The 15,558-nt window shown below is 35.8% G+C and overlaps 1 protein-coding gene across 1 annotated transcript; it reads right to left on the minus strand.

Moving 5' to 3' along the window:
* Nucleotides 1-4,401: 4,401 nt before the first annotated feature.
* On the minus strand, nt 4,402-5,364 carry LOC140514391 (olfactory receptor 6M1-like). Its single transcript, XM_072624718.1, has one exon. The coding sequence runs from the start codon at nt 5,353-5,355 to the stop codon at nt 4,402-4,404; it is 954 nt and encodes a 317-aa protein (XP_072480819.1). The 5' UTR covers nt 5,356-5,364.
* Between the last annotated feature and the right edge of the window lie 10,194 nt (nt 5,365-15,558).

Raw genomic sequence — 15,558 nt, forward strand, 5'->3', positions numbered from 1 at the left:
CAAACTTTTTTCTTGAACTCTAGTCTAACACCATAATACCTGCTAAACATTTATGATAGCTATTCCAAAACAAAGTAGATGTCCATCAATTAGGGAATAAAATAAAGCAAAAATTTATGCTGACATATAAATACTTTACTATCTGGCTTCACACCTACTTTGCTAGCCTTTTTTTCTTTTCATATTTTCCCATTTATGTACTTTCCATTATAGTTTGAACTGACTGCTAGCTATTTCCCATAAATATAATTCTGTCTCACACATCCATGTTTTTTCATGTTAGTTCTCAATATTTTCAATAAACTCCTCATTTTTACAAAGAGCAGTTCCTTTAAAACACAGCTCAGGTTCTGCTCTTATAAAAGCACTTTTCTGATTATGAATTGGATTCCACTAATAAATATTTCAGGAGAACATATTTGGAGTTTGTTCATTTTTGTACTAATAGACATTAGATGGAATTACCAAATCAGAATTCTGTTTTGTTCATTCATTCAATGTTAATTATGTCCCTCTTGTGAGCAAGAGTCCTGGATGTAGAATGTGACAGGCTTCCTTATTAGCCATTGGTTTTTATTTCTTTCTCTTCATCTTTTGTGAAAAGTCAGTGATTATTTCCTCTCTCTGTGCTCCACTCACCTGACCCTCCCAATCTTTATATCAGCAGGCTATACCCCCGATTAAAAATATTTAGGGCTTTTTTTTTTTGCCTTCCTATGACATTTAATAGCTATCCTACTTTATCCAGGCATTCATAGCAACATGGAAAGCTTTGTCCTTAACTTCATCTTCAGTTCTAGTAAGCATTCTTAAGATAAACAAAGTCTTTCATGATAATTCAGTTCAAATAATTCACATCAATGTTTTAAGGAGCATCTACATGACTTACCTTAGCTGAAATAATAATCACAATGAGCATGACTGTGCAATGGCTTTCAATATACAAGCACGTAGTAATGCAGATAAAAAAGCAAACTGACATTTTAGCAAAAATTATTAGAATGCCAGCATACAATAAAAGAGCTAATGAAGCATAGCAATTCAGGTTGAAAAGAGTTTCCACTAATTCATATACAAAAACAGAAAAAAATATTTTCAAAAATAAAATTTCTTTAAAAATTGCAATTATAGTTACATATATGAATTCCAGGGATTTTCTTAGAATTTTCTTAAGCGGTTAGATAATTCGGTGTTTAAAAAAACAAATTCCAGAGTGAAGTTCCCACTTTTAACCACTGGGTGGCTGGAATGAATAAGCAAGCACTCATTGTGAACATTTGATTGCGCTATCACTTGGTTTTTATCACTGAAAGGGTGAGATATTTGGTCAGTAGTGCCCTCTAGTGGTTAAATATTCAATAATTTATTTCTTTAGTCACCTTTTAGTCATGTATTGCAAATATTTTGTTTCTAGTTGGTTGAAATCATCAAAGATGTTACTATGAACATTTTTGTACTTTCTTTTGTTACTATTATTATTCTTGGTGAGTTATCTCACTAGTGAAATTATTATGTAAAAGAACATAAGAACAAAAACAGTTTAATAACTTTTCTGCATAATTCAAAAGTGCCTCCAAAGTAGTTGAAATAATTCACAGCTTTAAAAGAGTTGAAACAAAATACCTACCTTCCCACAGCCCCTCCAAAAAAGTTTTCAATCATTTATTGCCCTGTCCTATGCCTGTCTTTGGCACTGATAATGTAGAATATTAAAATATATGTTGAATAGCTTGAAGGCATTTATCAAGCTCAGTGTTGCATACCATAGCATTTTCCTGATTATTTGTGATTTTAAGCATTGTTCATAGTTTGTAATTCTGCTTTTGGAACGTATTCATATAATTTGACTACTTTTCCGTTGGGAAATGGCTTCCAACTTTTTTTTTAGCAGTTATATCTATATTTTCATTGTCTTTGCTAACACCCTAGTCATCCCTATTAACTTTATTTGTAATTTCCTAATCATGGGAAATGACAAATATGCATCTTGATGGAACTCTATTGCTTTTGTCTTCATATTTATAGTAGAGCTTAGACCAATTAGGACTGGATTGACAGGAACAGATGATTATCAGTGATTACTCCTGTCCTGTCTTCTTGCCTCCTTTAGTAAGTAATTCATTTTTTTTTCTGTTCAGTTTAATCTACTTTCCTTAACAGAAAAATTAGGGAATGCATAGTCCTGAAAATAGACTACATCTGGTTTTCAAAGATCAACTTAGCAACACATGGAGTAGCTTATCACTTACACTATTTGCTGTCGTTGTTCATTGTGTTTCACTCTTTGGGACCCCATTTGTGGATTTCTTGGTAAAGATACTGGAATGCTTTGCCAATTCCATTTCCAAGTCATTTTGCAGATGAAGAACTGAGGCAAACAGGGTTAAGTGACTTGCCCAGGGTCACACTGGTGAGTGTCTGAGGACAGATTCGGACTCAGGAAGATAGTCTTCCTTACTTCCAACCCAGTACTTTGTCTACTGTGCCACCTAGCTACCCATATTATGCCTCCTATAGTATGGCCAGTTGCAAGTAGTACTGGAGTAACTTATATGTATCAGTCCGACATTTTCTCTATGAATCATTCCAGAAGACAAAGGAAACAATCACAGTCTTCATTTCTCACTTCAACATCTATATGGATGCCTTCCCATCACTGTTGTTTATGAAATTCCTTCTACAATAATAACACATCTTAACACATTGCACAATACAATGAGTTTAGTAAGGTCAGACTTGGTTGTTGCTGCTGTTCAGTCATAGTCAACACCTCTTTGGGGTTTTCTTGGCAAAGATACTGGAGTGGCTTTCCATTTCTAGCTCATTTTACAGATGAGGAAACTAAGGCAAACAGGGTTAAATGATTTACCCAGACCCACATAGCTACTACTTGTCTAAGGCCAGATTTGAACTCATGTCCTCCTCACTCCGGCCTGACACTTCACTGCTCCACCTCACTCCCTAATTCCACAGACTAATTCCAAACAAAATTATAGCTCTCTGAAATACGTAAGCAACTCCTCTCTCATTTCACAATCTATAAAGTTCTTGTTCAAATACTGAATACAACCCAACATACTTCAAGCCTTCCTCTGATCTTATACTACTGCAGCACTTGGGGTGTCAATCCATTATCCTTTTCTCTTACTACATGACCAACATTTTTTCTGATCATGCATGTCCTTTATATGTCTTATGATACTTTTTATGAATAAATAATTCATAATGGCTTTTCCAAGCCCTTTTCATTCTGCCTCAAGCCTCTCACAGTTTACTCCTCTCCTTTCTTTTCAACTGAGAACCTGATCTATTTCATTCAAAAAATTAACTTCATTTGCAGATATCTACTTTTTTTAAAAAAAATAATTTATTTGTTTTCATTTTTCAACAATCACTTCCATAAATTTTACATTTTCTCTCCCTTCCCCCTCCCTCCCCAAGATGTCACGCAATCTTATATGGGGTCTACACATGCATTTTTGTTAAACACATTTTCACAATAGTCATTTTTGGTGAGAAATAGTATACTTAAAAAAATCAAGTAAGCAATAAAAAGTAAATGAGAATACAGGCTACTACATACTAACAAAAGTTTGTGCCTCAATGAAGAGAGGTGGCAATTTTGCTGAACTTAGCCAATGGTCATATTACTTCTTGATCATTTGCTTAAATCTTGAAGTACACATTTCAGGAAGGACATTCTAGTCTGCTGCCTCATCATAGCACTGAGGTGATCTAGTTATTATTTGGCTAAGTTAGTAAAGCTTAAGTTCTGGTGTGTTGCAGAAGCGTGAAGACCTTTGAGTATGATAGTAGAAGTAAATGGAACAGTGTCCAAGAATCATCCTAAACATATTATGGAAAATGCTCACCATGAACAGATTGGCTATAAGGGAATGAATCCACTGGTCATTGCAATTGCCTTGGCTAGTTAGCAAATTACAGCACAGTGAAGGATTTGAAAACTATATGATACAACATAACTTTGGGAAGACTTCCCCTTTGTCCCATCTAGCTTTTGGCTTCCTTGGCTAAGTTAGATGTCTATCTCAACAAAGGGAAGATTATTCAATCAATAATGGCCTTTTGTATGGAAGTATGATACTTATTCAGAATAGATTCTAAAGATAAAACTCAAACCAAGTGAAAGATTAATAAGGGTACATTTCAATTCAATAGAAGAAATATTCTAAGGATGTAAGGTGTCCCAAAATGGAATTAGCCATTCAGGGAGGTTGTGAGATATTTTTCACTTAAAGTTTCCAGGGAAAGTATAGAGGATCACTGGCCCAGTATTACGTGTGTGTGTGTGTGTGTGTGTGTGTGTGTGTGTGTGTGTGTGTGTGGGGGGGGGGTCCTATATCAGTTTGTGTTTAGATGACTTTAAGTTTCTTTCCATCTCTAAAATTGACTCTGTCTCATGGATTTAATTCTGTATAGAGCATCTTTCAAGGCCTTTTTGACTTGCTTATTTCGTAGCGTATAAATGAAAGGATTCAGAAAAGGGGTGATGACAGTGTTCACAAGTGCTGCCTCTTTGTTGGCTTCTAGTCTGTCAGTCTGCTTTGGTTTCATATATATAAAAACACAACTTCCGTATGTTAGGAAAAGGACAATGAGGTGGGAAGAGCAGGTGGAAAAGGCTTTCTGTTTCTCTTTGGCAGATGGAAGATTGACTATTGTTGTTATTATATTGATGTATGATATGACTGTTATGGTGAGTGAAGATAGAACGATAATTATAGAAAGAAGAAAGGATAATGATTCAACACCACTGGTATCAGAACATGAAAGATGTACCAGAGGACCTAGGTCACAGAAGAAATGGTTGATAACATTAAAGCAACAGAAAGATAATTGAGAGACCATTAGGATTAGACTAATGATTAATATGAAACTCAAAGCATAACAGGATAAGATTAAGAGGAGACAGACTCTCATGTTCATGATGCTGTGGTAATGCAAAGGGTTACAAATTGCCATATACCTATCCAGGGACATCACAGATAAAAGGAATAAGCATGCTGACCCCAAAAATAGAAAGAAAAAACTTTGGGCAACGCAGGCAGCAAAAGAAATTGTTTGCATTCCTGAAAGGAAAGTGGCTAATAGTTTGGGAATAACAGTAGTTATAAAACAGCTTTCTAGGAAAGAGAAGTTACTTAGGAAAAAATACATTGGTGTTTGAAGGCAGTGGTCAGTCCATGTGATGGTGACAATGACAATGCTTCCCAGGATGGACACTAAGTACAAAAACAAGTGGATCATAAAGAGGGGTTTCCCCAGGTGTTGGACAGCAGGAAATCCTTTCAGGATAAATTCTTGGACATTTGTCAAATTACCTATATTCACCATGTGCTCTGCTGGACCTGTAATGGATAAAAGATCATTGTTGATGAATAGATCTTGTGAAAAGAAAGGGAAGCAATCTTATGCTTATTTGCTGTATGCAAAGAGAAGCAAGAAAGGTGGCACTTTGCCCAAATTAAAAGGAATTCTTCCTGACTGAGAGGGAAAAAGGAACATTAATCCTAAAAATTTTCTAGTTAGTTACTTGAGTTTGAAAGAGGACTCAGTCAGCATGCATTTTAAATGTGTGAAATTGTTAGCCTATTTGATATTGAATTGACTAACATGGGATTAACTCAGTAGGAAAAAGGAGCAAAACCTGGTCTGTAATTTTAGTTTCTATTATCCATTTAAAAATGGTGATTTTCATTCTCAGTGGTTGATTTCATATTCTAGACAGTTTGGGGAGGCAGATGTAGACTTGTGATTTCACTGACATAGGGAGCTGGGGAATGTAGCTCAGCAGTTATTCTGTACCTTATAATATTAGAGAATTTCCTGTAGCACTGCGAGGGTATGTGATTTATCCAGGGTTATACAGTCAGTAGGAGTCAGAGACAGGACTTAAATCCAAGACTTCCATCCTTAAAGGCTGTCTGTCTATCTACTGCACCACTGTCTCTAATTTTAGATGTGACAAAAATTAAACTTTTTCCTGGTATTTTTCAAGCAATAACTTACATTTCCCTACTGCTTTATACTTTACCATTCCTATTGAAAAGGTTCTTATCAGAGACACATAAAATAAGGAGGTATTATTATTACTGTTTTATAGGTGAGAAGGCTGAGCTTCACAGAGATCAAGTTATTTGCTTAAAGTCATAAGGTATAAGAGCTTTGCCTTGAGTCCCAGTCTGCTGATATAAAATCCAGCGCCTTTTTCTTAAATCACATCATTATATTTCTTTTATTTAAGTAATTAATATTCTATCCTTAAGGAAAGTTTTTGTTAGAAAATATCTGATCCAAATAATAATTTATGCTAATGTTGAAAAATATGAAGAATATTTAACCAAAATAATAATAAATCCTTCCAGAAAATAGTCAAAGGAGTATCAATTTCACTTTATTTTATACTTAGTTTTATTAGTTGAGAGGCAATATAATGTAGGGCAGACAGAGCTGGCCTCAAACTCAGAGAGACTTAGAAAATATCTTTGGCATGTATGGGCTGTGTGACTGCGTGTAAGCCATTCAAAAGTCTCAGTGCCCTGGACTGTGTCAAATCCACAGCCCTTGGCTTCAGGCTGTCCATGGCCATCCTGAATGTGACAGGAACAAGATTAAAATGCAGTTCTTCTCTGATTTTAATGGACTGGTGTATTAATAGAAAAGCAGTAGATAAACATGGTTTTCTAAGTCAATGTGTGGCCCATGGAGTTCCTTATGTATGATTTAATGCCCCCCTTTCTATTTGAGTTTGAAATCACTATTCTAGATGGTTCTCTAAAACTATAAGTTTCAGAGAAGGTGCTGACCTGCATAAGTAGATGGAATTTCCCCATCTGGGATTTTGATATACTAGTGAAATCATACACATAGTCTCCATCACTTATTACTTACTATTTATTATAATAAGAACTGGCATCTAATAGTCTTCTAGAACCAAGGATTACTTTTGTTCCAAGATGAGGCATTAGAATAAATCTTTAGTAGAAGGGAACATATCATATTAATAGTGAATCAGAAGTCTGTAGTACAGTGACTATGCTATTGAGAATTACTTGATGGGGCTACATTATGCAAAATAATGGCAGCCATGTGGCATAGTGGATAGAGTGTTGGGTCCAAACTCAAGAAGACTCAGTTTCCTTAGTTCAGAATCCAGCACCAGACACTTACTAGTGGTGTGCAAGTCACTTAACCCATTTGCCTCAGTTTCCTCATCTGTAAAATGAGATGGAGAAGAAAATGGCAAACCACTCCAGCAACTGCCAAAGAAATCCCAAACAGGATCATGAAGAGTTGAACAGCATTGAAATTACCGAAGAACAACATGGAAATGGCTATCAAATCCATCCAGATTTCTGGCCCCCATTCTGCTTTGTCAATGACGCTCTTGCTTGAAAGGACTGTTAGCATTAGTCAAACTCAAATAAAATGGGGCCTGTTAAACCTTCCAAAAGGATCTCTACTGACTGAATATTGGCTTAGAAAATCACGTATTAACAATATCCATGGTCTATTGATTTTTATTTATTTTGTTAAATATTTCCGAATTACATTTCAATCTGGTTCAGGCAGCAGTGGCCCCCAGTCAGGGTTTGGCACCTCTAGTCTATATCACCATAAGGGTGGAACCATTAGATAAGTAAGCAGATTGAGGAGAGATACTCACACATCTGGGTTTGCAGGACCCAGAAGTTAGAATCTTGAGTTCCTCTAGTTTTTTGTTAGTTCTTTTTATCTTCTATCACCTAGACTGAGATAAAGGGAAAAAAGAGAAAACATTTGCATTTCTGATATCCCTGTGTTATGAGAGGAAGATTTTAGAGAGACACTTACAGACAGGGATAACAAGGCCTATTTTTATTTTTGCTTCTCCTTTCCCCCACCTCCCAATTCCCAAGTCAAGTTTTGAAACAATACTTAAAACATATGTAATCACAGTTTTAGACACACACACACACACTTTGGTTCTTGAAATCCAGACAGATTAATCAGACATTTCTATTTGCTGAAACTTTAGTAAGAAGACCTGACTCCCTTTCCTCATGTCTTGAAAATTCTCCTTTCCCACCCCTCAGCGCAATGCATCCTGTGAAATGAGGGGAGCTCAAATGATGAATGCCTATTTAAAGGAGAACAGAGTGCCCTCAGCAAGATTTACTTTTTCCTTTACATATATTTCCTATGATACATACCTATACATTCTTTGATTTCAATTTCATACCCCATTTTCCAGAATTAGACTCACACCATTATGTTCAGAGGTAAGGACTGATCTTCACTGGCAGTTCTGAGCATCTATGATATGTTTCTTGCTAGATTATTTATTAAGGCCATGAAGAAAACACCAAGACCAACAGGGAGATCTTTGACACACCCAGAAGTCATTAAGATTGGTAAGAACAAAATGTTGAAGAACCCAAAGTCTGAGGAGGATTCTCTTGAGATAGCAGAGATTAGCTTTAGGAAGTTAATTGGTCACTTTTGAAAATCTGAAAGTACAACATTAAGATTGCACTTTTGTCTCAACTGTTTTTATTTTTTAAAAGCTTTCCTCACATTTCAACATGTTTCCTTGTCAGTCTTACAAAGTGGGATAGATATTTTATAAACAAAATCAAGGAAAGGAACAAATAATAAGTGCACATCTTTTGGTACCTCTGCATAAATAAAGTATGGGTAATAATGATATGACCTGGAGAGTTTAATCGTTATGTTTTAATTGACTTCCTTTAAAAATAACATGGTGATTTTTCCCTGTATCTCTCCTCTTTTTCCTTCCATAGAGTCACCTAATATATCATTTTAAAGAAAAAGAAGAGGAAAAATCAGAATAACTGATAAATTGAAAAAAGTACAAACATATGTAATGTACATCATTCCCACCTCTCCAAATGGCTTAGTTGGGAGTATTTTCTCATATCTCTTATTTTGATTCATTCTTCTTTTACATAAATAGTTAAGGAGGACTAGCACCTCTGGTGAACAGGCCTGGCAAGCCCTTTTCAGGGCTGCTTATCCACCTTTGTGTCTACTTGGCACTCAGCTATCATCTGTAGCTCCAGGAAGCTGTAGCATGTGAAGCAGAAATCATCTTGGCAGATGGGCTAAACCAACCTGGGGGTATCTGACGGGCCTCAGACCTTGTGATGATTTAGAGGGCTTCTATCTCAAGGTTGTAAAGACTTCTCTTGTGGAATAGGAGGATGAAAACAGCTTGTTCCACAGTCATGAAGGTGGCTGAAGCGGGTGCTGTAAGATACTTAGAGCTCAGTCAAACATGGAAGACTAAAGTCATCCACTGTACTCTAGGCCATTTCTAATTATCTTGACTTTTGAAATGTCATTAGACTTTGATGCTGCTGGAGTGGAGAATGAATGGATGACTTTGTGCAGCTCTGCTTCACTTAAATCTAACTCACGCAGAAGTCAAGATATCACCTTGTGATGTCATTGATCTTTGAAAAATGAAGGATTGCCAGCAACAGCAACAGCACACTTCTGATGTGTGAGTTTGTGTGTGTGTATGGTTATTCATTCTGTTTAATTGTTGAAGTCATTGTATATATTATTTTCGAGGCTCTATTTACTTCAATCTGCATCAGTTCATGGAGATTTTTTCATTCTTCTCTGTATTCATCATATTCACCATTATTTTTTACAGAAGAGTAATATTCCTTTGCATTCATTTACCACAATTTGTTTATTTATTTATTCACCCTCAGTTAAAGGTCATCTACTTTGTTTTCAATTCCTTGCTACTAAAAAATGCTGCTGCATTTTGGTGTACATTGGGATTTCTAATCCATAGTGTCCTTGGAGAATAATCTTAGTAATGGTCTTTCTTAGTCAAAGGATATTGACGTTTTGTTCATTTTGCATAATTTAAAACTGCTTTCCAAAAGGGTTGCACTGATTCACAGCTCCACCAACAATACACTATTGCACTTATCTTCCCACAACCCTTCCATTATTGATTGTTGCCATCTTTTGTCATGTTTATTAATATGCAGAATGTGAGGTGAAATCTCAACGTTTTTTCAATTTGCATTTGTCTAATCATTAATGATTTGGAGTATTCTTTCATGTGGTTGTTAATAGTCTACAATTGTTTCAAGAACTTTTTTCATATATAAAATATGCATATATGCAAATATAAAATATATATTTATAGATGTGTTATAAATATATATTGCAAATATATATTTATAAAAAGAGATATAGATATTTTATTTTTTTTGTTGATGTAGCTGTAGTTATTTCTATTCTGAGAGAAAATTGTTTTTCTTCTGCACAATTCTTGTTTGTAGAACTTTGAGAGGTCCTGATGTTTGGAGAAAATATCTAACCTCCTATCTGGTTAGTCATGTGACTCAATCCAATTAAGTAGTCTCTGCTTTCTTGTGATGTTTAATAAACACTTGAGAGTTCCCAAAATTATTCTCTGTATTATTGACCAATATGCCTATAGCATTGATTTCACTGCCATGAGACCCTCCCAGTATCAAAAAGTTTTGATGATTCAAAGCTTGTTTATTGCCATCATAAAATAAAACCATGTAATTTTGTTTGCTTGTCCCAAGTAAGTACCTCTTTAGTGTAACTAAATAACTATTTAAAGAGGACATTTAAAGAAACCATGTATAATTGTTATTTTTATAGAGTTAACATATACAACAACAAAAGCCAAATTATATGCAATTTGCAGTTCGTTTTTTTTATTTGCTTGTCTAATATGCATATGTTACTATTTATGGTTTAGAACAAAAATAAAATGTAAAATAAATGTATAATAATGCTAAACTTAGAGTATATTCATGAGAGAATGATTGAAATCTCTGAGTTACTCCTATCAAGTTGAAAAGGTCTTGGACAAATTATCAGTGAAAGACTCATTGTGGGCCAAAGGATAGCCTAGTTGAGTAAAGAAATACTGTTCACTGGTACATTTTGTATTGTGTTTTTTTGGGCTATGGTAATGCCTTCACACAATAGTAAATGATTGAAGAATTGGGAGATTTTTCATCTGGAAAAAAAAATGATTTACCTTTCTTTAATTGCTAGTATAGCTGTTTTGATGAAGAATAATGAGGCATTTGATGTAGATCAAGGAAGAGAGAACAAGGATCAACTGACGGACTGACACATATTCTTTGATCCAGTGATAGTGGCCTGCTGGCTTTTTCATGAACAAGACACTCCATCTCTCATCTCTGTGGGAAACAAGTTTTCACAGTTTTGGATGACTAGGGTGGTGACCCAGCACAGTCAGGTTAGAGGTCAGAAACTTGTGGGCAGGCTTGACGAGCTGTTTAAGGGAAAGCCTATCAGAGAGAAGAACGTGAAGCCACGCAGCAGTGGACGGTGTTCCAGGAGGTCTAAAATTAGGAACAGTATAAGAAACTTCCATTGATCTGAACATATTGTAGTATTCCTATAGCCTTACTGGAAGCTACCCATTCATAATGAACATAGAAGGTACTCTCTCCTCCTCAAGAGGGTTGGAGTCAGCTTTGACCAAAGTGCTCAATTACTCTGAACTCTACTTTAATAAATTTTAATAAATTTTCCTTGATATTCTTTTGTGTGTGAAGTGCATCTGTAATATCTCCATGCATTTTCTATGGCTGTTCTTTATGCCTAGAATGCTCTCCTTCTTCTGCTTTACCTACTGACCTCTCTCACTTCTTTTAAGTCTCAGCTAAAATCTCATCTTTTACAGGAAGCCCCCACCAACTTCTCTTATCTGTTATTTCCTATCAACCTATATATATATGGTCAATATATATAGCTTGCTTTGTATATATTAATTTTCAAATTGTCACTCCCATTAGACTGTAAACTCCTTGCTTTTTTCCTTTTCTAATCGCTGGAAATTATCACAGTGTGTGTGACACATAATAGGTGCTTAATACATGTTTATTGGTTGGTTGATTGGTCAACAGTTTCCAGGAGGCATATCAGCTCAAAACAAAGAACTTCTTAAGCATATGGTGAAACCACAGAATGGGCAGTCTAGTGAGGTAGTAAGCATCTCATGATTCCAGATTTTCTAAGAGACTATGAAAGACAGGAATCAAAGATTTTCTTAATCTCATTCCTGCTTGAAATTGTGAATTAGATTAGGTGACTTTAAGTTTTCTGTTAATTCTCAGATTTTACAGTTTTGTGTCAGTTGTTTCATTCTGTTCAGAACATCTCTTAAGGACTGTTTCACCTGTGAGTTTCTTAAAGTATAAGTAAAGGGGTTTAAGAAAGGGATCACTACAGTATTCACAAGGGTTAATCTCTCTGTTAGTGACTAATTTATTAGCTTACTTTGGTAACACATACATGACAATAGTGCTTACATCAATTAGAGGATGAGGTAAGAATATGTAGAGAAAGCTTTCTGTCTTTACTTAGCTGGAGGGAAGAGTCACTATTGTTATTGCTACATTGATATATACTATGATTGTTATAGTGAGGGGTGAGAGACCAATCAATATGGCAAGAAAAAATAGTCAATGGTTTGTATCAGTAAGCACCCCAACATACACAGGGGGGCCTGCTATCACAGGTTCTTAGACCTGCATTCATAAAAGGAAAGGCAGCTTCTGAGGGGTCAACAATCACCTTTAATCAAGCACATTTATCAATCTTTCAGTCAAGCACATATATCATTCACCTAGGTCAACACCCTGAACTTCAAAAGAAAATAGAGGGAAATGAAAATTCAACAGACATGGCTTCCTCTGCCTGAATTCAACAGACAGTTGAACCCCAACTGCCTGACCATAGTTACCAGAGAAGGAAACACAACATTTGGGTTCTCAAAGCCAGGGGGGACTCCTTAGTGGCTTCCCAGAGTCCTCATCTGGCATTCAAACTTTCTTCCAAAAACTAAACCCCAAAGTAAAACCTCATCCTCAGAGTCTTTATGCACTTTTTATAGTCAGAGGGCATCACATCCCTTGAGAACTCATTAACAAAAGGCATTGACCTTCTTACAAATCTTCCCAGGCCCAACAATGGGTGGGAAAGATCCTCCTCAGTCACATTCAAATAGAGGCATTATGCTTCTTGATTATACTAAAACAAAAACATCAAAAGATTCTATTTTACTTGTCATTACATGATTCCACTGGACTATTGCTAGATCTTGAGAGATGGATCAGAGGCCCAATATCACAAGAAAACAAAGATGGATAACATTAGGGCTGCAGAAAAGATCACTCAGAGAACTTTAAGATCAGGCTAAAGATTAACATGAAAGCCAAAACAATACTGGATAATAAAACCAGGAAGGGGCAGACCTTCACATTCATAGACCCTGTGATAATATAGAGGGTTACAAGTTGCCATGTAGTGATCCAGAGAAAATACTCCTACAGAAATGAAGTAAATAACCCCCACCTAAAAAAAGAAAAAAGAAAGGAAAACTCCCAAAGGAGCTTTTTCACAAACCCAAGAAAAAGTTGCTCAGTAGATTAGGAATTATTTTTGTTGTAAATTGATCTTCCGCAAAGGAGAAGCTGCTAAAGAAGAAAAAATACATTAGTGCTTGGAGAAAATGGTTTGTCCATGTAATAGTGATAATGACCATGTTTCTTGTCATGGAGACCAAGTACAAGAATAAATGGACTTCAAAGAGGAGTTTCCCCAGAATACAGAAAATCCCTCTAGGATGAATTCTTGGAAAGTTGTATCTTTCCCCCTTTGTACCATCACTTGAATGGCAACTGACTTTGAAGTAAGCCTCAACACTTCTTCTGCTGTTGCTGTTGTCTTATTGCATAATATTCTAACATAAGCACAGGGAGAGGCTGTTGATACAAATGAACTGACAAATTACCATTTATGATAGTATGTGCACCTTTCCCTTCATCTCTATCAAAGGGTGACAACTATACTTTATAATTTGTCCTCCCATGTCAATATTGCTTATTACAACAACTGAGTTCATCTGGCTTTCAGTGTTATTTTCATCTGAATTATTATAATCTCTGTGACTCATTTTGCTTACTGTCTTCCCATATGTCTTTGAATTCTTACTCATCATATGATTCAACAAAATTTCATTAAATTCATTTCTTACTTTTTAAAATCATCCTTGAATTAATTTATTTTGTGTTTAAAAGCTATAATTACGAAAAATTCTTTCTAATTATTTCATATGTGAGATTTTTTTTCTTTTTTTCTCCCCTAAAACTCCTTGTTTTATTTCTGGTTCATTGCTAACTCCTTGCTGAGACACTATGTGACCTACATAGTTGACTGAAGCTGTGCAACTCTGACATTTATAAGTTGATAACTTTGAACTGATGGGGAATGGACCCTAGAAACTCCTCCTCCCCCAACTTTCCTTGAACTTTCCCACGTGGCCTAGTGTCTAGCATTAGCCTGAAGCTCTTTTCAATATAATCTTTTTAATTGCCCTTTCACCGTGGCCTTCATTGTCTGCACCTGGCCCCACTCTAGACCACCACTCTTTGATTCTATCTAGAGCCCACTCCTTGACCACTGTATATAAGCTCCATCTGGCCCCTCACTGAATGTATCAGTAAGCACCTCGACATACACAGGGGGCCTTGCTATCAGAGGTTCTTAGATCTGCATTTATAAAAGAAAAGGCAACTTTTGAGGGGTGAACAATAACTTTAATCAAGCACATGCATTATTCACTTAGTTCAGGGGAAAAAGTCACTACCCTGAACCTGAGAGAAATCAAAAATCAACAGACCAATTCCAAACTGCCTAACCATACATATATAGTTACCAGAGAGGGAACCATCAGCGTCTGGGTTTTCAAAGCTAGGGGTTGCTCAGTGGTTTCTCAGAATCTCATCTGTCATGCAAACCTTCTTCTAAAAACTAAGCCCTAAAGTAGAGCCAGAGTGCATCACAACCCTTGAGAACCAGTGCCTCATTAACAAAAGGTGTGGACCTCCCTACAAATCTTCCTAGGCACATAATGATGGGGAAGATTTTCTTTACTCACATAATTTAATCAGAGGCACTTTGTACTAAAACAAAAATAGAAAAAGATCCTACTTTGCTTGCCCTTAGGCTGAACTGTTCAGATTCAATCTGTCCTGCTTGTCAATATAATCATTGCAAATGCTCAGATTCTTAAAACTTGATCAATAGCGTGGATTCTTAAAATCTTTCTTTACCTAACTGGTGTTTTAATAAACCTTGTCTCTTACTGAAAGAAGACTTGGGTTGAATTCATTCAAGGCAGGACCTGAGTCAGTTGCCCTTCAATTTTGAGGTTCCCAGCACCCCTGGACTTCAACAGGACCAGTCACATTGAGTTAATATAACATTTTAGAATTATTATAACATGTTAATCCAAAATATTTCCAATGTCAGACAATTCATGTGAGTACACTAATGACTCTAAGGAGTTTAGATCTCCAATTTATTTTTCCTTTTAAAAAGTTTTCATGATAATTTTTTTCTATCACCACAATTTCTCATAGTACCCCTCCCCTCCCTTCATAGAGTTAATTATTATAACAAGTATGACTTTTAAAGATATAAGAAGAAAAAGAAGAG

This window comes from Notamacropus eugenii, chromosome 1, assembly GCF_028372415.1.
Source record: "Notamacropus eugenii isolate mMacEug1 chromosome 1, mMacEug1.pri_v2, whole genome shotgun sequence".
In the NCBI taxonomy this organism is placed as follows: Eukaryota; Metazoa; Chordata; class Mammalia; order Diprotodontia; family Macropodidae; genus Notamacropus; species Notamacropus eugenii.

Excerpts from the sequence above, each read along its gene's own strand:
- LOC140514391 (XM_072624718.1), bottom strand. The coding sequence starts at position 5,355 with ATGGTGAATATAGGTAATTTGACAAATGTCCAAGAATTTATCCTGAAA.